The 25617-nt window shown below is 41.1% G+C and overlaps 1 protein-coding gene across 1 annotated transcript in view; it reads right to left on the bottom strand.

The window, feature by feature from the left end:
* The window catches only part of capzb (capping actin protein of muscle Z-line subunit beta), a 97991-nt gene that overhangs the window by 58784 nt on the left and 13590 nt on the right, over positions 1-25617 (bottom strand). Inside the window, exon 2 of the mRNA XM_078424983.1 lies at positions 9234-9323. Within this exon, the coding sequence (XP_078281109.1) occupies positions 9234-9323 (90 nt within the window). The remainder of the gene's footprint in view (positions 1-9233; positions 9324-25617) is intronic.

The raw sequence follows: 25617 nt of genomic DNA, 5'->3' as shown, positions 1-25617 counted from the left end.
GATACACATCCATTTCTCCCCTACCCCCTCCACCTATAATCCTTCCTCTGGTTTTGCAATCCCAACCTCCAATCCTTATCTCAGTCTTTTAATCTCAGGCCTTTGTCCAACCCTCTATCAATCAACCACCCCTCCTCCCTCACCAGTGTCCACATATCATTTGTCGCACATCTCTTCCAGCTTCCTCAACCATCACCCCACCCCAACAACAATCAGTCTGAAGATCGGTCCCAATCCCTCACCTATTCATATTCTCCAGAGGTGCTGCATGGCCTGCTGAGTTGTTCCAGTACTTTGTCTCTTTTTCTGTAAACCAGCATCTGCAGTTCATTATGTCTCCACATTCAGTTAGCATGTGAAGTGTTCAAAATTATTTATCAACATTAAAGGTATCTATCTTGCAACATTTTGATCTAGTGACAACAGCTTGACATTTCTAATAATGTAATATGCCTACGTTCTTTGTGCATTTATGGGTGACCAAGTCTGTTAATAGCAGCTGTTCCTTTCCCAGCCAAACTTTTGATGCAAGGCATGCGGTGTCCTAGTTAGAGTGGGACAGAGGTAAACTGCAGTCTGCCAATGCAGTCATGTACAGAAATACTGGCAATCTAATTTAGACAATAGACAATAGACAATAGACAATAGGTGCAGGAGTAGGCCATTCAGCCCTTCGAGCCAGCACCGCCATTCAATGCGATCATGGCTGATCACTATCAATCAGTACCCCGTTCCTGCCTTCTCCCCATACCCCCTCACTCCGCTATCCTTAAGAGCTCTATCCAGCTCTCTCTTGAAAGCATCCAACGAACTGGCCTCCACTGCCTTCTGAGGCAGAGAATTCCACACCTTCACCACCCTCTGACTGAAAAAGTTCTTCCTCATCTCCGTTCTAAATGGCCTACCCCTTATTCTCAAACTGTGGCCCCTTGTTCTGGACTCCCCCAACATTGGGAACATGTTATCTGCCTCTAATGTGTCCAATCCCCTAATTATCTTATATGTTTCAATAAGATCCCCCCTCATCCTTCTAAATTCCAGTGTATACAAGCCCAATCGCTCCAGCCTTTCAACATACGACAGTCCCGCCATTCCGGGAATTAATCTAGTGAACCTACGCTGCACGCCCTCCATAGCAAGAATATCCTTCCTCAAATTTGGAGACCAAAACTGCACACAGTACTCCAGGTGCGGTCTCACCAGGGCCCGGTACAACTGTAGAAGGACCTCTTTGCTCCTATACTCAACTCCTCTTGTTACGAAGGCCAACATTCCATTGGCTTTCTTCACTGCCTGCTGAACCTGCATGCTTCCTTTCATTGACTGATGCACTAGGACACCCAGATCTCGTTGAACTCCCCCTCCTCCTAACTTGACACCATTCAGATAATAATCTGCCTTTCTATTCTTACTTCCAAAGTGAATAACCTCACACTTATCTACATTAAACTGCATCTGCCATGTATCCGCCCACTCACACAACCTGTCCAGGTCACCCTGCAGCCTTATTGCATCTTCCTCACAATTCACACTACCCCCCAACTTAGTATCATCTGCAAATTTGCTAATGGTACTTTTAATCCCTCCGTCTAAGTCATTAATGTATATCGTAAATAGCTGGGGTCCCAGCACCGAACCTTGCGGTACCCCACTGGTCACTACCTGCCATTCCGAAAGGGACCCATTTATCCCCACTCTTTGCTTTCTGTCTGTTAACCAATTTTCTATCCATGTCAGTACCCTACCCCCAATACCATGTGCCCTAATTTTGCCCACTAATCTCCTATGTGGGACCTTGTCGAAGGCTTTCTGAAAGTCGAGGTACACCACATCCACTGACTCTCCCTTGTCAATTTTCCTAGTTACATCCTCAAAAAATTCCAGTAGATTTGTCAAGCATGATTTCCCCTTCGTAAATCCATGCTGACTCGGAACGATCCCGTTACTGCTATCCAAATGCTCAGCAATTTCGTCTTTTATAATTGACTCCAGCATTTTCCCCACCACTGATGTCAGACTAACTGGTCTATAATTACCCGTTTTCTCTCTCCCTCCTTTCTTAAAAAGTGGGATAACATTTGCTATCCTCCAATCCACAGGAACTGATCCTGAATCTATAGAACATTGAAAAATGATCTCCAATGCTTCCACTATTTCTAGAGCCACCTCCTTAAGTACTCTGGGATGCAGACCATCAGGCCCTGGGGATTTATCAGCCTTCAGTCCCATCAGTCTACCCAAAACCATTTCCTGCCTAATGTGGATTTCCTTCAGTTCCTCCATCACCCTAGGTTCTCCAGCCCCTAGAACATTTGGGAGATTGTGTGTATCTTCCTCAGTGAAGACAGATCCAAAGTAACGGTTTAACTCGTCTGCCATTTCTTTGTTCCCCATAATAAATTCCCCTGCTTCTGTCTTCAAGGGACCCACATTTGCCTTGACTATTTTTTTCCTCTTCACGTACCTAAAAAAACTTTTGCTATCCTCCTTTATATTATTGGCTAGTTTACCCTCGTACCTCATCTTTTCTCCTCGTATTGCCTTTTAGGTTTTCTATGCAAGTCCCCTCTTCAAAACCACAATAATCCAATGTAATTCTGTGTTTAATATTTTAAAACCAACTAAATTCAGCAGCTACATGCAAGCAATTATCACTGTTAAATCATAGGTGCAGTGTCATATTCCAATATTATAGTACACACCATAAACTGTTAGGATGTTACTATAATGAGCACACCCTGTGAAAGTCCAATATTGCTTATCTGATTTTAAAAAAAGAATCCAGAATGTTTTAGCTTTTCCCTCGAGTTTATGTCTAATTGCTACATTTCCTGGAGGAAAACCAAAATCAATTTATTTTATTCAATTCTTTTCTGGATCTGGCCAATGAAGGCAAAGCCAGCATTTATTGCCCATCCCTAACTGGGAGACCTGCTTGGCCAATTCAGAGGATATTTATGAGGTGGGTGGCCTTAGGAGATACAGACCAGACTAGGAAAGGATGGCAGATTTACTATCCTGAAGGACATTAATTGTCAGAGATATACAGCATGGAAACAGGCCCTTCAGCGTAACTTGTCCATTCTGACAAAGATGCTCCATCGAAGCTAGTTCCATTTGTCTGTGCCTGGTCCTTAGCCATCTAAATCTTTCCTGTCTATGTACCCATCTAAATGTTTTTTAATTATTAATTTGTTATGTTATTAGCTGTTTTAATTGTTATTAACTGCTACTAAAAACCTGGCAGCTCTGTGATCATTAGTTTTTAGTTTTAAAGATACAATATGGAAACAGACCCTTAGGCCCACAAGTCCACTCCAATCATCAATCACTCATTCGCACTGTTATCCCACTTTCTCATCCATTCCCGACACACTGGAGGCAATTTACAGAGGTCAATTAACCTACAAACCATCTTTGGGACGTGGGAGGAAACCGGAGCACCCGGAGGAGACCCATGTGCCACAGAGAGAACATGCAAAATCCACACAAACAGCATCAAACCCACACAAACAGCATCAGGATCAAACCCGGGTCCTAGGCGTTGAGGCAGATCTACCTCTGTGCCAATATGCCATCCTTACTGTGTCTGAAGGCGCAGAATGTGTCTGAACAAAATAAAATCTGGATGTCTTATTTGTGGATGATCGTGCAATTGAGCTACCTGCAAATTTATTAACCTATTCCAAGGGCGGCACGGTAGCGCAGCGGTAGAGTTGCTGCTTTACAGCGAATGCAGCGCCGGAGACTCAGGTTCGATCCTGACTACGGGTGCTGCACTGTAAGGAGTTTGTACGTTCTCCCCGTGACCTGCGTGGGTTTTCTCCGAGATCTTCGGTTTCCTCCCACACTCCAAAGACGTACAGGTATGTAGGTTAATTGGCTGGGTAAATGTAAAAATTGTCCCTAGTGGGTGTAGGATAGTGTTAATGTACGTGGATCGCTGGGCGGCACGGACTTGGTGGGCCGAAAAGGCCTGTTTCCGGCTGTATATATATGATGATGAAAATTCATGAACTGTTAGTACACACATTGACACCACAGGCATAGTTATGGATATGTTCCTTTTAGCCACACATGGTAACCAGAGTAGAAACATAGAAAATAGGTGCAGGAGGAGGCCATTTGGCCCTTCGAGCCAGCACCGTCATTCATTGTGATCATGGCTGATCATCCACAATCAATCCCCATATCCCTTGATTCCACTATCCCCTAGAACTCTCTTTTAAATTCATCCAGTGAATTGGCCTCCACTGCCTTCTGTGGCAGAGAATTCCACAAATTCACAAAACTCTGGGTGAAAAAGTTTCTTCTCACCTCAGTTTTAAATGGCCTCCCTTTTATTCTTAGACTGTGTCCCCTGGTTCTGGACTCCCCCAACATTGGGAACAATTTTCCTGCATCTAGCTTGTCTAGTCCTTTTATGATTTTATACATCACGATAAGATCCCCTCTCATCCTTCTAAACTCCAGTGAATACAAGCCTAGTCTTTCCAATCTTTCCTCATATGACAGTTCCTCTGCACTGTCTCAATAGCAAGGACATCCTTCCTCAAATTAGGAGACCAATACTGCACACAATACTCCAGATGTGGTCTCACCAAGGCCATATACAACTGCAGAAGGACCTCTTTGCTCCTGTACTCAAATCCCCCTTTTATGAAGGCCAACATGCCATTAGCTTTCTTCACTGCCTGCTATACATGCACGCTTACTTTCAGTGACTGGTGTACAAGGACACCAAGGTCTCGTTGCACTTCCCCTTTACCTAATATGACACCATTGAGATAATAATCTGCCTCCTTATTTTTGCCGCCAAAGTGGATAACCTCACATTTATCTACATTATATACTGCATCTGCCCATTCACTCAACCTGTCCAAGTCACCCAGCAACCTTCTAACATCCTCTTCGCAGTTTGCACTACCACCCAGCTTTGAAATCCGCAAACTTGCCAGTGTTACTTCGTATTCCAACATCCAAATTATGTATATATTGTAAATAGTTGCGGCCCCAGCACCGAGCCTTGCGGCACTCCACTCTCCACTGCCTGCCAACTTGAAAGGACCCGTTTATTCCTATTCTTTGCTTCCTGTCTGCCATCCAATTCTCCATCCATGTCAATACCCTATCGCCAATACCATGTGCTCTACTTTTGCTCACCAACCACCCGCGTGGTACCTTATCAAAGGCTTTCTGAAAGTCTAGATACACTACATCCACTGGTTCTCCTTCATTCATTTTACTTGTCACATCCTCAAAATATTCCAGAAGATTAGTCAAGCAGGATTTCCCCTTCATAATTTCATGCTGACTTGGACCAATCCTTTTACCGCTATCCAAATGCACCGTTATTACCTCTTTAATAATTGACTGACAGAAACAGGGGAATTTATTATGGGGAACAAAGAAATGGCAGACGAGTTAAACCGTTACTTTGGATCTGTCTTCACTGAGGAAGATACACACAATCTCCCAAATGTTCTAGGGGCCGGAGAACCTAGGGTGATGGAGGAACTGAAGGAAATCCACATTAGGCAGGAAATGGTTTTGGGTAGACTGATGGGACTGAAGGCTGATAAATCCCCAGGGCCTGATGGTCTGCATCCCAGGGTACTTTAGGAGGTGGCTCTAGAAATAGTGGAAGCATTGGAGATCATTTTTCAATGTTCTATAGAGTCAGGATCAGTTCCTGTGGATTGGAGGATAGCAAATGTTATCCCACTTTTTAAGAAAGGAGGGAGAGAGAAAACGGGTAATTATAGACAAGTTAGTCAGACATCAGTGGTGGGGAAGATGCTGGAGTCAATTATAAAAGACGAAATTGCTGAGCATTTGGATAGCAGTAACGGGATCATTCCGAGTCAGCATGGATTTACGAAGGGGAAATCATGCTTGACAAATCTACTGGAATTTTTTGAGGATGTAACTAGGAAAATTGACAGGGGAGAGTCAGTGGATGTGGTGTACCTCGACTTTCAGAAAGCCTTCGACAAGGTCCCTCATAGGAGATTAGTGGGCAAAATTAGGGCACATGGTATTGGGGGTAGGGTACTGACATGGATAGAAAATTGGTTGACAGACAGAAAGCAAAGAGTGGGGATAAATGGGGCCCTTTCGGAATGGCAGGCAGTGACCAGTGGGGTACCGCAAGGTTCGGTGCTGGGACCCCAGCTATTTACAATATACATTAATGACTTAGACGAAGGGATTAAAAGTACCATTAGCAAATTTGCAGATGATACTAAGCTGGGGGGTAGTGTGAATTGTGAGGAAGATGCAATAAGGCTGCAGGGTGACTTGGACAGGTTGTGTGAGTGGGCGGATACATGGCAGATGCAGTTTAATGTAGATAAGTGTGAGGTTATTCACTTTGGAAGTAAGAATAGAAAGGCAGATTATTATCTGAATGGTGTCAAGTTAGGAGGAGGGGGAGTTCAACGAGATCTGGGTGTCCTAGTGCATCAGTCAATGAAAGGAAGCATGCAGGTACAGCAGGCAGTGAAGAAAGCCAATGGAATGTTGGCCTTCGTAACAAGAGGAGTTGAGTATAGGAGCAAAGAGGTCCTTCTACAGTTGTACCGGGCCCTGGTGAGACCGCACCTGGAGTACTGAGTGCAGTTTTGGTCCCCAAATTTGAGGAAGAATATTCTTGCTATGGAGGGCGTGCAGCGTAGGTTCACTAGGTTAATTCCCGGAATGGCGGGACTGTCGTATGTTGAAAGGCTGGAGCGATTGGGCTTGTATACACTGGAATTTAGAAGGATGAGGGGGATCTTATTGAAACATACAAGATAATTAGGGGATTGGACACATTAGAGGCAGGAAACATGTTCCCAATGTTGGGGGAGTCCAGAACAAGGGGCCACAGTTTAAGAATAAGGGGTAGGCCATTTAGAACGGAGATGAGGAAGAACTTTTTCAGTCAGAGAGTGGTGAAGTTGTGGAATTCTCTGCCTCAGAAGGCAGTGGAGGCCAGTTCGTTGGATGCTTTCAAGAGAGAGCTGGATAGAGCTCTTAAGGATAGCGGAGTGAGGGGGTATGGGGAGAAGGCAGGAACGGGGTACTGATTGAGAGTGATCAGCCATGATCGCATTGAATGGCGGTGCTGGCTCGAAGGGCTGAATGGCCTACTCCTACACCCATTGTCTATTGTCTATTGGATATCTTCCCCACTCCAATGTCAGGCTAACTGGTCTATAATTCCGTTTTGTCTCTCTCTCTCTCTCTCTCTCGCTCATTTCTTGAAAAGTGGGATAACATTAGCTACCCTCCAATCCACAGGAACTGATCCTGAATCCATTGAACATTGGAAAATGATCACCAATGCATCCACGATTCCTCGAGCCACCTCCTCGAGTACCTTGGGATCCAGACCATCGGGCCCTGGGGATTTATCAGCCTTCAGTCCCATCAGTTTACCTAATACTATTTCTCGCCCAATGCAAATTTCTTTCAGTTCCTCTGTCTCCCTTGATCTTCTGTCCACTAGTACATCTGGGAGATTGTTTGTGTCTTCCTTAGTGAAGACAGATCCAAAGTACCTGTTCAACTCTTCCGCCATTTCCTTGTTACCCATAATAATTTTACCCGTTTCTGGCTTCAAGGGACCCACATTTGCCTTTACTAATCTTTTTCTCTTAACATACCTAAAGAAGCTTTTACTCTCCTTCTTTATATTCTTGGCCAGCTTCGCTTCATACCTCATATTGTCAGCCCCTATTGCCCTTTTTGCTATCTTCTGTTGTCCTTTGAAAGTTGCCCAATCCTCTGGCTTCCCGCTACTCTTTGCTATCTTATACATCTTTTCTTTTAGTTTTATTCCATCTCTAACTCCCCTTGTCAGCCACGGTTGCCTCTTACTCCCTTAGAATCTTTCTTCCTCTTTGGAATGAAATGATCCTGTATCTTCTGGATTATGCCCAGAAATTCCTGCTTACACCCCGTCCAACCTCATCTACTGTATCTGCTGTTCCAGGTGTCAACTTCTGTACATCGGCGAGACCAAGCGCAGGCTCAGCGATCGTTTCACTGAACACCTCCGCTCAGTCTGCCTTTACCTATCTGATCTCCTGGTTGCTCAGCACTTTAACTCCAACTCCCATTCCCAATCTGACCTTTCTGTCCAGGGCCTCCTCCATTGTCAGAGTGAGGCCCAGCGCAAATTGGAAGACCAGCACTTCATATTTCGCTTGGGTAGCTTAAACCCCAGCGGTAGGAACATTGACATCTCTGACTTCAAATAGCCCTTGCTTTCCCTCTCTCTCCATCCCCTCCCCCTTCTCAGTTCTCCCACCAGTCTTACTGTCTCCGACTACATTCTACCTCTGTCCCGCCCACTCCCCTGACATCAGTCTGAAGAAGTGTCTCGACCCGAAACGTGACCCATTCCTTCTCTCCAGAGATGCTGCCTGTCCCGCTGAGTTTCTCCAGCATTTTGTGTCTACCTTTAACTCTAAACATTAATTCTGTTTGTCTCCCCACAGATGCTTCCAGGCCGGTTGATCGATTTAGGTTTAAGGTTGTATTTTAGGTTGTCTAACTTTAAGGGTCTGCAGTTTGTATTGGATTCTCAAGAAGCGCTTTTCCTGCACCCATTCTAGTGATGCTATAAAACATATGCAATAGATTATCCAAAACTTTTTACAACTCAAGCAGCTCCAAACAAATGTCTCGTTCTAACCCGTGGTTATCATTCTGTCGAGTAACACCGTATTTTCCAATGTATTTTCTGGAACAGGCAAAAAAAAACACAAATCTTCACTGAATCCCTGAACATATTTTCTCCGTTTGAATTCCAACTCTTTGAGATTAGTGAATCTTCGTGTACTAAAGTAGACCTTCTGATTACTAGAGTAAAGTAGACTTTCTGATTACTAGTCACAGAAATGAGTTATTCTAAATGTGATAACATCAGGGATAGCCATACTAAATTTGGACAAGTCTGAGGCATTAGAATAAAAATACTTGAATATAGAGAAAACAACCATACCACATTTAACATCAACCTGAAAAGAGACTTGCTTTATCTCTTCCGATCTACCTACAACTGCTAACAGAACAATTGCATAATTAAAGATTTTCTGGTTTTATTTTAGAGCTCCAATATTTGCACTTTTTGTAATATTAAAAAATCATTCTGCTGCTTGCACAAAACCAAAGTGACAGGTAGTGACAACTCCAGCATACACTCAACTCAAATACATAGGTCAATGTTTTCAATCTGTACTCACCAAATCAATCAAATCACTGAGATTTTTCTCAATTTGTTGAGGTGGAAGACGCCTCATCAAATCCAAGGCACAATCCAGCTGCTGGTCACTCTAGGGAAAATAATTGGATAAAGATGAATTAATAATACTGAAGTCTGCATTAAGACTCTAAATAAATAGGAAAAAAAGCACTTAAGTAGCCATTGAACTCCTTTGCTTCAAACACACTCATTTCCTGAGAAGCAATAAAGTACGATTAAAATGCCAAGATGCCAAAAATATCTCCATGAACCCCAGAAGGGAACCGGGACGTTGGTCTACTCCGAACACAAACAATACACCATAAACCATCATATTTCCAAGACTGCATGGTTTGTGAGAACTTTCTAAAAACATGCGCTGCTAGATTTCCTAAAAACAACAGTGGCTACGCCACAAAAGAAGTCTATTTGCTGAAGAGAGGAAATACCTTCTATTCGCTGAAAGTCATTATGGAACTTAATGAGATCACACAAAAGGCACCACTAATGGGAAGTCAGGTTACTTTCTCATAGCTCAGAGTTTTATCACATTTATTACAGCCAATTAAACACAGAAATCAGAAATATACAAGCACGGGAGAAGGCATCACTAATCAATTGACAACATTTCACTTCTCCTTTCCCACTTCAGTTTCTCGCATCTTAAAGGCAGACATTAACTTTTAAAAATAGGAACACAAAGTAACTGTAGACTATAAAAAAAAACAGGATGCCAAAGTAACCATAGACTACAAGACTACAAGAATTTCAGATACAAAAAAAACAGTGTGATCCAATTAATTATAATTTTATATCTGTGGAGATACATATGTATACATATGTACACATACAAATCCATTATAAATAAATAAATAAATAGATGAATATGTAGTCAGACAGCATGGATTTATTCTAGGCAAATAACATTTGACAAGATGATTGGCTTCTGTGAAATGACCGCAGCAGTTCAAGATGGAACACCATCTCCTAGTTAAGTATCATTCCAATTTGGACAGTTTGTAATTCATAGACTGTCACCGAGTCAAAAACCTTGAACTCCCAGCAGCACACTGCAAAAACTGGAATTTTTTGGAATGAACTGGAATAAAAGAGGGGTCTCATCAGGAAAGTGGGCGGCACAGTGGCATAGCGGCAGAGCTGCTGACATGCAGCACCAGAGACCCGGGTTCGATCCTGACAAGTCCTGTCTGTACGGAGTTTGTACGTTCTCCCCATGACCTGCATGGGTTTTCTCCAGGATATCCAATTTCCTCCCATGCTCCAAAGACACATACAGGTTTGTCAGTTAATTGGCTTTGGTAAAAATTATATATTTTTCCTTGTGTGTGATAGTGTTAGTGTACTGGGATCGCTGGTCAGCGTGGACTTGGTGGGCCGAAGGGTCTGTTTCTGCGCTGTATCTCTAAACCAAACTAAAATATTTGATTTTAAGGCTGGGATAATAATTGTCCTCTCTGCTATTAAGTCCTGTGGCACAAGAAAGAACCATAAACAGAAATAACACCACCATGACAAAATTAATACAGGAAGCCTTCCAAAAAAATTAAGGCACATAAAATGGTATGTAAAGACCTGGATAATAAGTTTATAATTGTATAAAATTATAAACATATAAAATTGTATAAAAATTAGTTAGAATTAATTAATTTTGTTTAATTTGAAGAGGCAGAAGTGGTGTACAACAGTTTAAAAAAAACTAAAACTAAAACCTCTCCATGACCTCAGGATGATAAAAATATTAGAAAAATTGTAAAGGTATAACAAATTTAAATTAACGCACAAAAGTGTCAAGCAATCAAGCTGAGAAAAGTCGAGAATTCTTTCATGAAAATACAAATTGTTAGCCAGTTTCATTACAACAGCTGGGTGGCGTTGCGGTAGAGTTGCTGCCTTACACTGCAAGGTTCCTGGGTTCGATCCTGACTACGGATCCTGTCTGTATGGAGTTTGTACGTTCTCCCTGTGACCACATGGGTTTTCTCTGGATGCTCCGGATTCTTCCCACCCCAAAGACATACAGGTTTGTCTATTAATTGGCTTTGGTAAAGTTGTAAATTGTCCCTAATGTGTAGAAGAATGCTACTGTACGGGGTGATTACTGGTTGACGTGGACTCTATAGTCTAAAGTCAGCAGCCGAGAAAAAAAACAAGTAATAAAGCATTAAACTTGTCCTGAATACACAACATAAAACTATTTTATTAATCCACTACTTGGTATAGGAGCACAGGATATCCTGCTAACATTCTCCCAAAGTGATATTTCTCCCTCCCAGTTTCTGGCAAATAAATGCTTTAGATAATAGGATATTACAAGAATGGGTTAGAGTATCACAGTAACAATACATTAAAAATGGTTCAAATTACATTAAATTGCAACATGTCTGTCAAATAACCTCTACATTTGTGACCACAAAACAAACCTAACCAGTTGAGGAACAAACTTATTCTCTGGAATGCTTAGCGTGTCAATTCTTGTACAACAGCAATGACGCACACATGATCCGTTCCAGGTGTACAAATTTGAGTCTTAATCCCAGAAAAAATTGTGGATCATTTAGATAAATATAATTATTTGGGACATACTGTGCTCTTTAAATTGAGCCCTTGGTTGCACCAAATTGAAAATATAATGGATAATAACTGCCCTGAGGCACAGCTGTACTTATCTAATTCATTTCCTGTCCTGCAAGATAATTTCATCTATAAATCCCATTTTATTCTCCCTGCAAACAATGTTTATCAAGATCCTTTGCCAGTAAAATGTAGCAATGTAGAATGAATTTCGAGGCTGTATCAAATTCAAGTGATAACTATTAAGCTGCCCATCATTTGACAGGTTTTTTCCCCTTTCCAAACGCCCACGTGCAACTTCTACACACGAGAACCAGGTGGAAATAAAAGGAAGAGCATTGATGAATACTTTTCAAAAGTCAGTCTGGTCACAAATGTTGATTTATTACCAAACGTAGCTTTACTTTGGGTTAACAACCTTATGTTCATTGGGATACAAAATTAATTTAATGCATCCAGGAGGCATTAAAATTTGCTTAAGCCATTGTTAATTAACAGAACAGTTCATCGCTGAATAAAAAAATACGTCTTCTATGGCAAGGAAGGTTTTTAAAATCAATAATTGTACCAATGTAGACAGAACTGCGAGGATGAAATAAAACCAAGCCTTGAGAAAAATTCAATTTAAACAAAAATACAAATTCAACTTCAAAAATTAAACCAGTTTACACATTTGCAATATTTATGCAGCTAGAACATACAAACCACAAGCTATCTAATATACAATCTTAAAGGAAATCTTCTTAAAAGATATTAATGCCCGAGGGAAAGAAATATAGTTAAGACTTGCAGGCACATGTAAAACAATGTGCAGTTTAATTCTTTTTTACCTAAAATATTTCTTATGTTGCAAACGTTGAATAGTCTTAAACCACCACCAACTGAAATTTTGTTTATCATTTTCACAAACTTGCAAGTGTTTAGAGACATTGACCTGCTGAACATCCTGTTGAGTGTCGCAATTACCACGTAACATAATAATCATTTCCGTCACCTACAACAGGACCCCACCACTGGCCATATCTTCCCATCCCCTCCCCTCTCTGCGTTCCGCAGAGACCGTTCCCTCCATAACTTCCTGGTCCACCGGTCCCTTCCTACCCAAACCACCCCATCCCCGGGCACTTTCCCCTGCAACCGCACGAGATGCAACACCTGTCCCTTTACCTCCCCCTCAACTCCATCCAAGGACCAAAACAGTCTTTCCAAGTGAGACAAAGGTTCACCTGCACCTCCTCCAACCTCATCTATTGCATCCCCTGCTCTAGATGTCAACTTATTTACATCGGCGAAACCAAGCGCAGGCTCGGCGATCGCTTCGCTCAACACCTGCGCTCGGTCCGCGTTGGCCAAACTGATCTCCCGGTGGCCGAGCACTTCAACTCCCCCTCCCATTCCCAGTCTGACCTTTCTGTCATGGGCCTCCTCCAGTGCCATAGTGAGGCCCACCGGAAATTGGAGGAACAGCACCTCATATTTTGCCTGGGCAGCTTGCAGCCCAGTGGTATGAACATCGACTTCTCCAACTTTAGATAGTTCCTCTGTCCCTCTCTTCCCCATCTCCTTCCCAGATCTCCCTCTATCTTCCTGTCTCCACCTATATCCTTCCTTTGTCCCGCCCCCCTGACATCAGTCTGAAGAAGGGTCTCGGCCCGAAACGTCACCCATTCCTTCTCTCCTGAGATGCTGCCTGACCTGCTAAGTTACTCCAGCATTTTGTGAATAAATACCTTCGATTTGTACCAGCATTATTTTCTTATATTATGCACATAATAATTAAAGGTAGGGAGCATTTTCTAAAAATTGAATCTTAGAAAGTAAGACACCAAATATCTAAAGCATTAAAACAGTACATGATTATACAATTATTTAGTCTTAAATATCTGGATAGCAGTTATTTTCCAGAGATTGAGATTACGCCGTTGTCTATAAGGATAACCAGGTTTTGATTCCAAACCCTAATGTGAATCATATGACCCTGTCGCGGCACCGGAACAAACTGGTATGATTTAGATAAGCTTGTGAAAAATTAATCATAGTAGCTTTGTTTCAATATATTCCTTTATTCGTTCCACACCGGGGAAATTTACATAAATAAGAGAATATGAAAGAAAGTAATACACCAAATGAAGGGGAAAAAAACACTGCTCTCCCATATCAAAAAGAAACAAGTTGGATTCTTACAGCCATGAAATCTGCAACTATTATCAACACCTCATCCAATACCTTTATGTACATATTACATGCTGCTGAGACAGATTATACATAAACTAAAACACAGAAATTCAAAAAACATAACTGAAATTATAACAATGGTTTACAGCACATTTTTAGGTCAAATTTTCACCAACATGGGACGGTTTTCATGAAACTCAGTGAAGTCAAGAAAATGGAAGATGCACATTTTGGGACAATCTGGAAATCTGAGCGGCGAACAGTATACTTCACTACAGTTTCCTCCCCCGGGCAATGAAAAGGTTCCTTTTTTACAGACATCCATAAATCAATTTTGCCCTTGAGCCAGGCTGCAGGGTGACTTGGATAGGTTGGGCGAGTGGGCAGATGCAAGACAGATGCAGTATAATGTGGATAAATGTGAGGTGACAAGAACAAGGTGGCAGATTATTATCTGAATGGTGTCAGATTAGGAAAAGGGGAGGTGCAACGAGACCTGGGTGTCCTTGTACATCAGTCACTGAAAGTAAGCACGCAGGTACAGCAAGCGTTGAAGAAAGCAAATGGCATGTTGGATTTCATAGCGGATTTGATCTTCAATCTTCAGAGGATTTGCGGATCAAGGAGGTCCTACTGCAGTTGTACAGTGCCCTGATGAGACCACACCTGGAGTATTGTGGCTGTTTTGGTCTCCTAATTTGAGGAAGGACATTCTTGTTATTGGGGGAGTGCAGCGTTGGTTCACCAGGTTAATTTCCGGGATAGTGGAACTGATATATGATGATAGAATGGATCGACTGGGCTTATATTCACTGAAGTTTAGAAGGATGAGAGGGGATCTTATAGAATCATATAAAATTCTTAAGGGATTAGACAGGCTAGATGCAGGAAAAATGTTCCCGATGTTGGGGAAGGCCAGAACCAGGGGTCACAGTTTAAGAATATGGGGTAGGCCATTTAGGACTGAGATGAGGAAAACCTTTTTCACCCAGAGAATTGCGAATCTGTGGAATCTGCCACAGAAGGCAGTGGAAGCCAATTCACTGGATGTTTTCAAGAGAGTTAGATGTAACTCAGAGGGCTAACAAAATGAAGGGATATGGGGAGAAAGCAGGAACGGGGTATTGGTTTTGGATGATCAGCCATGACTGATGAGAACAATTACTAAAAATGGGTAGGAAACTAGTTCTGCCATTTGCAGGAATGCAAGTACCTTTGAATTTAATAATCTGGGTGCTCATTCATATGCACAGGTATCCTTCAGTCAAGTGTTACTAACTTGCGGGTGGCCTAGATGAGTTTTTCTCTGGATAGAAACTGCAGAAAAGCTTTCTGTGCAGTGTACAATTGCCAATCAAATCTCTTATAGGATTAAAGGAGTATACAAGGACAAAAACTAATTTAGGGACAACGGCATGCATGCATACAAATACATATAAAAGCAATTAAATACAGAGAAAGATAATGTTCAGGCCAGTAGTGAGCACAGATAAAGATTCCATGTTTGAGATGAATAGATCAAAATGTTAGAATTTACTGCAGTGTCCCTGGATTAGAGTTCTGCTTCAGTTAGCCGATACTTTATACATTCACACAGAAACATGAAGAAAAGCTCATTTTTAGGCAAAATAGAAAACAATCTCCACGGGGAAGAAAAAAAAGTTGTTTCCAACATCCTACAAGATATAATAATTTAGTAAAATAATGTGCTGCAACTGTTTCAATAAGATTACAGCTTTTCTTCTATAGTTCTTCCACAAAGAATAATTATGAAAACTTGGCACTAAGGCAGCAGATGTTAAAACTGCACTCACTAACAAAGAGTCAATAGAAGTTCATTGCTGATCGCCCTAGCCTTAGGATGCAGCTGGATGCCACCCAAAATCTACAGCCAATGGCAATGAAAACAGCAGAGAAGATTTTTTTAAATCTTGCTAAGACGACCATATTATGGTGATGAAAGATGACATTTCATGTGAAATGGTGAGATCTTTGATATAAACAATTAGGCATTAATTATTGGTAATACAATTCCTTAAAGGTTGTGGGGAGAAAGAAGGCAGGAGAATGGGGCTGAGAGGGAAAGAAAGATCAGCCATGATTGAATTGCAGATTGAATTGAGTACATTTGATGGGCCTAATGGCCTAATTCTGCTCCTAGGATTTAAGAGATTACAAATATGCAGAAGCATGAAATCTGAAATTAAACAGTAGAAAATAAATGCTGGAAACCACCTATGATTTATATTGGGATATATTATGAAATCGTTAACTAAACTTTATGGTCTCCCCGTAATATCAAATGAATTTCTCAAAAAATCACTACAGTTAACAATCGGTCTCAGATGCTTTGTTAACAGTGTACTTTAATAATAGATGAAATATTGCTACAATCAAAGACTAGGCATCATTAAACACCGAATCCTCAATGCAGAAGGTAGGACACGCCAGTGTAAAGCAATCCAGTCAGTTTCATTCTCCAGCTCTTTCCCTCATACCTTGAAAATTAATTCAGCAGTTCAGATATGGAGACTTCATCTTTAAACCACAACTGTATGTCTTTCCCGTTGAAAGGAAATATAATCACGTTATTCTCAGGATCTCCATTAAGAGTGGAAATCCCCCCAGACCAATTCTAGAGAGCACAGATCCAAATCGTGAAAACTTAACATAGTTTAATTGCATTTACGAAAACTTAATTATTTATTGATCACAATAATGCAATATCGCCCATTTTCTCCTCCAACTCAGTTCATCTGTTGCCAAAACCCTAATATGTGCATTTGTTGCTCTTGACTCAACTATCTGTGACTTTTCTGGTTGACACCCTGAACATGCCACATCCTTAAGAGTTTCTCAGAAAATTTATTACAGGTATATCCTAATTCACAAGTAGCCCCATTTAACCATACGATCACCAACTATGACCAACTCATTGCCAGCTAACGCTTTAAATTTAACATTGTCATCTGTGTGTTCAAATTGAGGCACCATGTCCTTACCAGCCTTTAACTTTTATGCCTTTCTTCCATTCTGATCTCAACCACATGCAGATTGATGTATGATTGTAGTTTTGTTAATTTTATTCACATTCTTCTGTAAAGGACTAAATTATTACACCACAATAAAGATGTGACCCAAACTTAATTAATTAAGAGGCCCATCCTAATGTATCAACCCAATTGTTAGATGCCAATCGTTAGATATTTTGTTACATTTTGAGAATCCTGCTGTTAGCTATCAATTTTATCATTTCTACCACAAAACCTAACCTCTAACCTATTGCAAGTAAGAATTTAAATTCTCCACTGCAGGACATATGACAATAAAACACTCTTAACTCTTGAATAAATCTCAACCTTTTTGACGCTCACAGCAGTTTTGCAATTTCAATATTTATAACTCGCATTGTCCGCGATGCTGCAATGATATTAGGTGTGAAAACAATGGTGGTGTTTTGCTTAAGTCGTGCAATCTTTTTACAGGGAACAATCTCGCAAAGTCTCGCAAAAGTAATGCAGCACTGTATCAGAAAAAGGCACAAACTGCTGGAGTAACTCAGTGTGTAATACTGCATCTCTGGAGAACATGGAGAACAACCTGACATTTCGGGTTGGAGACCCTTCAGACATATTGTGGTGTGGGGGGGCGGGGGGCAGGGAGGGGAGGGAAAGCTGAAAAGAAGGAGGGGGCAGGACAAAGCCCAGCGAGAAAGATGCTGCCTGTCCCTCTGCGTTACTCCAGCATTTTGTGTCTACCTTCAATTTAAACCAGCATCTGCAGTTCTTTCCTACCCAGCGAGTTAAAGGTGGATACACACAAGGGAAATTTTTGAGAGGCAGATAGTTAGACAAAGGCCAGAGATGAAAGGCCAAAGAGTATAAAATAAGGATAGAAGAGCGAATTGTGATTGCCGAGGAAGAAACATAGGTGGAAGGTGAGGGGGAGGGGGGAAATGGGTGCATGTCCAGATGGGGCACTGGGAAGAGAGGTGGGGGAGGTTTGAGGTTAGGCATCTAAAATTAGAAAATTCAATGTTCAAATATCCTTTATACCCAAGTGGAACACGAGGTACTGTTCCACCGATTTCTCCCCTTCCACCTACATTCCTTCCTCTAGCTTTACAACTCACAACTGTACAATCCTTACGTATACATCTCTGGGCTTTATCCAACCATCATCTGTATCAACCTATTAACCCGAAACATCACCTATCCATGTTCTCCAGAGATGCTGCCTGACCCCGCTGTGTTACTACAGCACTGTGTGCCATTTTTTGTAAACCAGCATCTGCAGTTTCTTGTTCATACGTCACTCTTCAAGATCAGTGCAAGAGCCTCATCGATAACTTAGACGAAACAATCAAGTGTCAATTGTTCAAATTTGCCAATAATACAAAAGCATGGTGTGAAAATGAGACGTATTTGCAACAATTCTGCATCACCAAGTTGCATTGGTGCAAATGTGTCAGATGGAATACAGGAGAAATGTGAACTTATCTTATCTGACAAGAAAATTGAAAGCGGTAAGGAAATGTTGGTATTCAGCAGGAGTGGCGAGAAATGCTTGCACATGAGTCACATAAGCAAGGGAGAATTGGGAAACCAAATGTCAGCGTTTAATAGGCTTGGAGGACAAAAGAAATGAAGTCTTAATGCAAATTGTTTAGTCTCTTGGTGAGATAACACATTCCGTACGTTTCAATCTCTTTGCGTAAGGAAGTATATATTTGCCTTAGAAGTACTGTATCAAAGGTTGCCTAATTTGACTTCTTGAATAAGGAGTTTATCCTATGAAAAGAGAATAAGTAGATCAGTTTTATATTCTCGAGAGTTTAAAAAATGATACATTTCATCACAGTTTCATTGTATCTTTGACCGTGTAGGTACTGAGAGGTGGTAGGGAAGCACAGAGCTACCCATCATGTTCAAGACAAGGGTTACGCAAAGAAAGGAGGAATATCTTCAGAGTTGTAGATTTTTGGAATCTTATATGTAAAATGACTCTATTTAAGAAATTAGATCATAAAGAGATAATGGATGGTGAAGATCATTTAGAAAATAGATAAGATACCAAGGGCCCAACAACTATATTCAACATCCACCAGGGAATATTGGGCATCAAATCACATCCCATATAAACACTGAATCGTTTCACCAGTGCAGATATATTGAGGGATGGCTACATTTTAATGGAAGCTTAATGCCCAACATCTTGGCCTTTGAATTTTCAGTGTTTTGGTAGTTTTTTAAAAATGAAAACATGCTATAATGCAAGTATTTAGGTTGAATTCTTCAAAATGCATGCCACAGGCAAAATTTTGACTGGTCAAATGTACACTTCAGGACAAATAAATTCTGACAGATATATTGTGAAATATTATACTACAATCTAAATATAAAGGACAAATCATGCATACAATTTTTTTAAAATATGGAAGCAGTCATCTAAGTCACAGAGTTCTGCCAAGGAATAGTACATTTAAAATGGAATAGTTTTTTCTTGATATTGTTTACGTGGGATGATTATGATGCCAACGTTGGTTCATAAGCTATGAAGTCTAAAAATAAAAAGCTAGATGATGTCGATGAGAACCAAAGATCCCTGGTGCTTAAGTTTCAACTGTGCAAATTAGTTAGCACCACTTCCCCAGATGTGATCACTGCTTAATGTTGCAGAAAAAAATATTCAGACTATATATATGACTTCTGGAAAAAAATAGATATTACAGTAATCACTTTTATAGATATGTTTGTTGTGCATGCCACAACCCAAAGAATTTCATCTCCGAAAAGCTTGGGAGAAGAATGTAATCAATGTGATCTACATTATATATGTAATTGCTAACATCAAAGACTGGATACCTCAATAACAATAACTCGTATTTATACAGTATCTTTAACGTAGGAAAATGTCCATGGCATTTCATGAGAATATTATTAAATGAAATCTGATATAGAAGGAAATAATAAACCAAATGGCCAAAGCTAGGTCAAAAGAGTTTAGCTTTAAGAAACTTACAAGGAAAAGACCATAAAACATAGGAGCTGAATCAGGCCATTCGGCCCATTGAGTCAGCTCTGCCATTCAATCATTCCTGATCTATTTTTTTCCCTCACAACCCCATTTCCTGCCTTCTCCCTGTAACCTTTGATGCCCTTAAAGAGGAAAAAATTTCAGGAAGAAATTAGAGATCATAGGCAGCAAAATGCCTGGAGCCTACAAAATTATAGAATTACAGAAACAATGAGACTTTGCCAGTAGGGTTGAAAGCGAGGAGATTAGAAAGACAGACACAAAATGTCTCAGAAAAGAGATGAATATTATTAAACTGCAGTTTTCTTTTCTGGAAGACAATGTGGGTCAATGTGAAATGAACGGGACAAGCTCAAGTTCACTGGTGACGGCTTAAATGCATCTAAAATGGAATCACAGCACAGAAGAAAGTGTGGTTAGAGATTGGAATCCGCATTGAAAAACTGTAGGATCCTCCCCACTCCCCTGCCCCTTGCTGTTTGGTAATCCAAATTTAAGATTCAAACATTCCAGTACCTATCTCAATTCCTTGACTTCTCAATATACGATTTGACATGTTCAAATTTTCCCAGCAAAATGCTAGCATTAGCAAACAGAAAAATTGGTCCTAATATGGTCAATACACTAGCTCATGCCTGCATGATGCAGAGGACGGCGAAGAGGAGCACGAGAATGAAAATGTGATTTTGTGAAGAAACCAATTATTGCACTTAATCCAGGATCAATAGTTGCCACGAAAAAGGGGATGAAGAGGAAGATAATCAAAATGTAATTACTGTACGCATACCCCAAATAGACAACCCAAAAGGAAAGAAAATATTCCTGCAGATATTAATGATTTGGATGCGAATCTAAATGGTGGTATTGTGGACAGGGAAGAAAGATGTCCAAGATTACAAAGGATATTGATGACCTGGAAAAGTGGGAAAAAGAATGGCAGATGGAATTTAACTCACACAAATGCAAAGTGATGAATGTCGGGATGTTAAACCAGGGCAGGATATACACAGTGAATGGTATGGCCCTGCCAAGTGTTGCTGAACAGAGAGTCAGAGGGGTACAGAGAGATTGGAAAGACTGGTTCTGATTTCCCGGGAGCAAAGGAGGCAGAGAGATGACATGACAGAGGTATATAAAATTATGAGAGGCATAGACAAGGTAGACAGAGTCCATTTCTCATACTACAGAGCATGACCAAAACTTGAAAACTAGAGGGCATAGGTTTATGGTGAGAAGGAAATGGTTTAAACTGGATCTGAGTGGTAAATTCTTTATACAAAGAGTAGATAATATCTTAAGTAAGCTGCCTGGGGAGGTAGTAGCAGCATATTTAAGAGGTGCCTGGGAAAGTACTGTAATCAGCAAGGCATAGAGGGATAGAAAATGGGTGCAGGAGGCCGCCATTTGGCCCTTCGAGCCAGCACCACATGGTGCTCGATATAGAACTATAGCAGAAAAGTGGGATTAATATGGATAGGCATGATGGTCAGCATAAACTCAGTGGGCCGAGGGGCTTATTCTATGCTGTATAACTCTATGACTCAAAATCACTCTTGAGAATGGTAAGAGGTAAATTGCCTATTCTTTGAATTAATTCAAGGAACATCATACTTATTTAAATTCTTTCACTGTTCCAGACTAGAAGGAAAAAAAATGTCCAATTAAACTTTCCTAAATTACTTTATTGAACAGTTCCAAAATATAATATCTGTAAACTTCTGCCAATATGATTCAATGCAAAAAATACAGCTTAAAAAGTGGTAGACGCGATAGATTTCTTACTCCAAAGTGGAATATTATTGTATCATTTATTTCATTCAGAGAAATAGAAACAAGGAGCAGATGTAGGCCATTTGGTTTTACAAGTCACTCTGCATTCAATACAATCATGACTGATCCACTATCTCAATACCACATTCCCGCTCACTCCACGAATCCCTTACTACTCTTTGGATCCAAAAATCCATCGCTTTCTTACACATACTCAGCTACTCGGCACTAATCGCTATTTGTGCTAGAGAATCACATTGGTTCTATACCCTTTTCGTGATTTTTTTTCTCATCTCAGTCCTGCTTGTCTTGTCCTGTATGCTGAGATGGTCATCCCTCCTCTTTGCTGTCAAATATCCCCCGCTCATCCAGTCTGTCTGACCCAGAATATTGTATGCATCAAGTGCTCCCCTCTCATTCTTGTAAACTTGAGAGAATTCAGGCCTTGTTTACCCTATTTCTCCTCAATAGTTTTGCCAGTCTAGAAACAAGTACAGTGACCCTTTGCTACACATTCACTATGGCAAATATATCTTCTCAAGGAAGGAGACCAAAACTGTACACAATTCTCCAGGTGAGGTCTTCTCAATGGTACAATACTGTTTCACTTTTGGCAATCAAACAAACATACCTTTTAAGTTGGTTAGGTAACGTCAGATATCGAAACATTTGTGGAAACCATGCTCCCACTACATTTAAGCAAAGCAGCATTTTTTTTAAAGCTTCAACCTCTTCAGATTTGAAGATCCCAAAGATGATGCCTTTAGCCAACATTACTTCATCGTCAAACTACACATTCAAAACTATCTTTCTGCTCATTCCCAGTGTCCTTTTCAGTACATTTCATCCAAATGGTACTATAATTTAAAAGTTATTTTCAGTCATTTAAAAATCAAGATCACTCTCAAGTCTCGGACTGATAGCGTTAAAAATACATTTTTTAATGATAAACCCATTTTCAACTGCACCATTACCAACCCAGAATACATCACGGGATTTTAATAAGTTGACCAATAAATTAAAACACTGCCCAATTGTAATGGTTTCTATTGATGAATGTTTGACTAAATGATTTTGAGTAGAAATGCAGAAAAACACCTCCAAACAAATTTGTCATCTATATTTCTGTTACGAGTTTCAACTTTATGGAGTTGAAACTATTTGATATTACGTTGATGGACAGAAAAATACTCAATTAAAAAAATACTCATTTAACAAAATCTTCAGGATCGCGACAAGATGGGAGTTCAAAAATTCTATAGTTCTATAATTGGCATAATGCTACAGACAGAATAGTTTCTCCTTATGTGGCTTGGGGACCAGTGGATGAAATGTAGGGGGTTTGTCTAGGGAGGGGTGGCGATGGTCAAGATTCAAGAGTGGTATATTGTCATGTTCCCAGATAGAACAATGAAATTCTTACTTGCTGCAGCACGACAGAATTAGTAAACATAGTACACTGTGAACAATATGAAGGAGAGAGAAAAAAAAGTTCAGTGAGTATATATACACATACCCCACAAGTACACACATACGCATACATGTATATCCACATCCATATATATACACATATATACACACACACTCAAAAACAAATAATAGTAGTGCAATAATTAATAATAATAATAATAATAATAATAAAAATAATCTATTGAAGTTCAGAGCTTATTTGAGATTGTAGTGTTTAATATCCTGATGGCTGTAGAGAAGAAGCTGTTCCTGACCCTAGACATTAGAGTTTTCAGGCTCCCGTACCTTCTTCCCGATGACAGGGGTGAAATGAGTGTGTGGCTAGGATGGTGTGGGTCTCTGATGATGCTGACTGCCTTTTTGAGGCAGCGACTCCGATAAATCCCTTCAGATGTCGGAGCCGATGATGGACTGGGCAGTGTTCACAACATTTTGCAGTTTTTTCCGCTCCCGGGCGTTCAAGTTGCCGAACCAGGCCATGATGCAACCAGTCAATGTGCTCTCTACTGTACACCTGTAGAAGTTCAAGAGAATCTTCTCTGGCATACCGAATCTCCATAATCTTCTCAGGAAGTGGAGGCGCTGATATGCTTTATTTATAATTGCATCAGTGTGCTGGGTCCTGGAAAGATCTTCGGAAATATATACATCTAGGAATTTGATGTTTTTGACTCTCTCCACCATTGAAATAAACAGGATTGTGGGTCCTCATCTTTCCTCTTCTAAAGTCCACAATCAGTTCATTGGTTTTACTGATATTGAGAGCCAGGTTGTTGTGCCGGCACCATTTGGTCAATTGGTCGATCTCACTTCCATACTCTGACTCATCACCATCTGTAATTCGTCCAACAACGGTGGTGTCATCGGCAAACTTGAAGATGGAGTTCGCACTGTGTCCAGCTACACAGTCATGAGTATAGATTGAGTAGAGCAGGGGGCTGAGCACGCAGCCTTGAGGTGCTCCCGTACTGATTGTTAACGAGGAAGAAGTATTTCTGCCAATTCTAACAGACTATGGTCTGTGGATGAGAAAGTCAAGAATCCAATTGCAGAGGGATGCGCAGAGACCCAGTTCCTTGAGCTTGGGAACCAGCTTTTTTTAAATATATCACCCAGGCGCGGACGTAACCCCAGAAAAGGGGCAGGCAGCTGGCTCGGGCATGGGAACCAGCTTGGAGGGGATGATGGTATTGAATGCCGAGCTGTAGTCTATAACCAACAGCCTGACGCAAGTGTTTTTTTGATTGTCTAAGTGGTCCAGTGCAGAGTGGAGAGCCAGTGAGATTGCATCCTCCGTTGACCTGTTGTGATGGTTGGTGAACTGTAATGGGTCGAGGTTCTTGGTGAGGTAGGAGTTGATATGCACCATAACCAACCTCTCAAAGCACTTCATCACCACGGACGTTAGTGCCACTGGTCGATAGTCGCTGAGGCACGTCACCTTACTCTTCTTGGGCACCGGTATTATTGATGCCCTCTTAAAGCAGGTGGGAACGTCAGACCTCAATAATGTAAGGTTGAAAAAGTCCGCAAAAACTCCAGGCAGTTGGTCTGCACAGGTTTTGAGAACTCGACCGGGTATACCATCAGGTCCAGACGCTTTCCGAGGATTCACACCCCCACCCCCCGAAGGATCTTCCGTGACTGTAATACTGGGAAAGGCACATGTTTTTTCTCTATCAAAGCGTGCGTAGAAAACATTGAGCTCGTCAGGGAGTGATACTTCGCTGTCGCTTGAGCTGCCTCCAGATTTCGCCTCGTAGGGGGTGATGGCATTCAAGCCCTGCCACAGTTGCCGAACATCCATCCCATCCTCCAGCTTTGAGCGGAGGTTCCTTTTGGCCTTTTTGATGGCCTTGTCAAGGTCATATTAGGACTTCTTGTAGCCTTATTCGTCACCAGACCCGAATGCCCAGGATCTGGTCTTCAGAAGAATGCGGATCTCCTGGTTCATCCAAGGCTTCTGGTTAGGGAACACTCGGATGATTTTTGCAGGAACACAGTCCCCCACACATTTCCTTATGGAAATGTCTGCAACGACTGTGGCAAATTTATTCAGGCGTCCTTGAACATTGCCCAGTCTACTGACTCCAAGCAGTCCCATAGTTGTTCCTCTGCCTCCCCAGACCAGCTCTATGCAATCCTCACCTCTGGGGGTGCGCTCTTCTGTTGCTGCCTGTATGCAGGAAGATCAGCGCTGCTGAATGGTCAGATTTCCCGAAGTGAGGGCCAGGGAAAGAGCAATAGGCATCCTTGATGATCGTATAGCAATGGTCATGGGTGTTTAATCCTCTGGTGCTGCAGGCGACATGTTGGTGGTAGTTTGGGAGTGATTTTTTTCA

Source organism: Rhinoraja longicauda, chromosome 30, assembly GCF_053455715.1.
Source record: "Rhinoraja longicauda isolate Sanriku21f chromosome 30, sRhiLon1.1, whole genome shotgun sequence".
Taxonomy (NCBI): domain Eukaryota; kingdom Metazoa; phylum Chordata; class Chondrichthyes; order Rajiformes; family Arhynchobatidae; genus Rhinoraja; species Rhinoraja longicauda.
The sequence above is the reverse complement of the archived record's forward strand: the minus strand, read 5'-3'. Positions and strand labels throughout refer to the sequence as shown.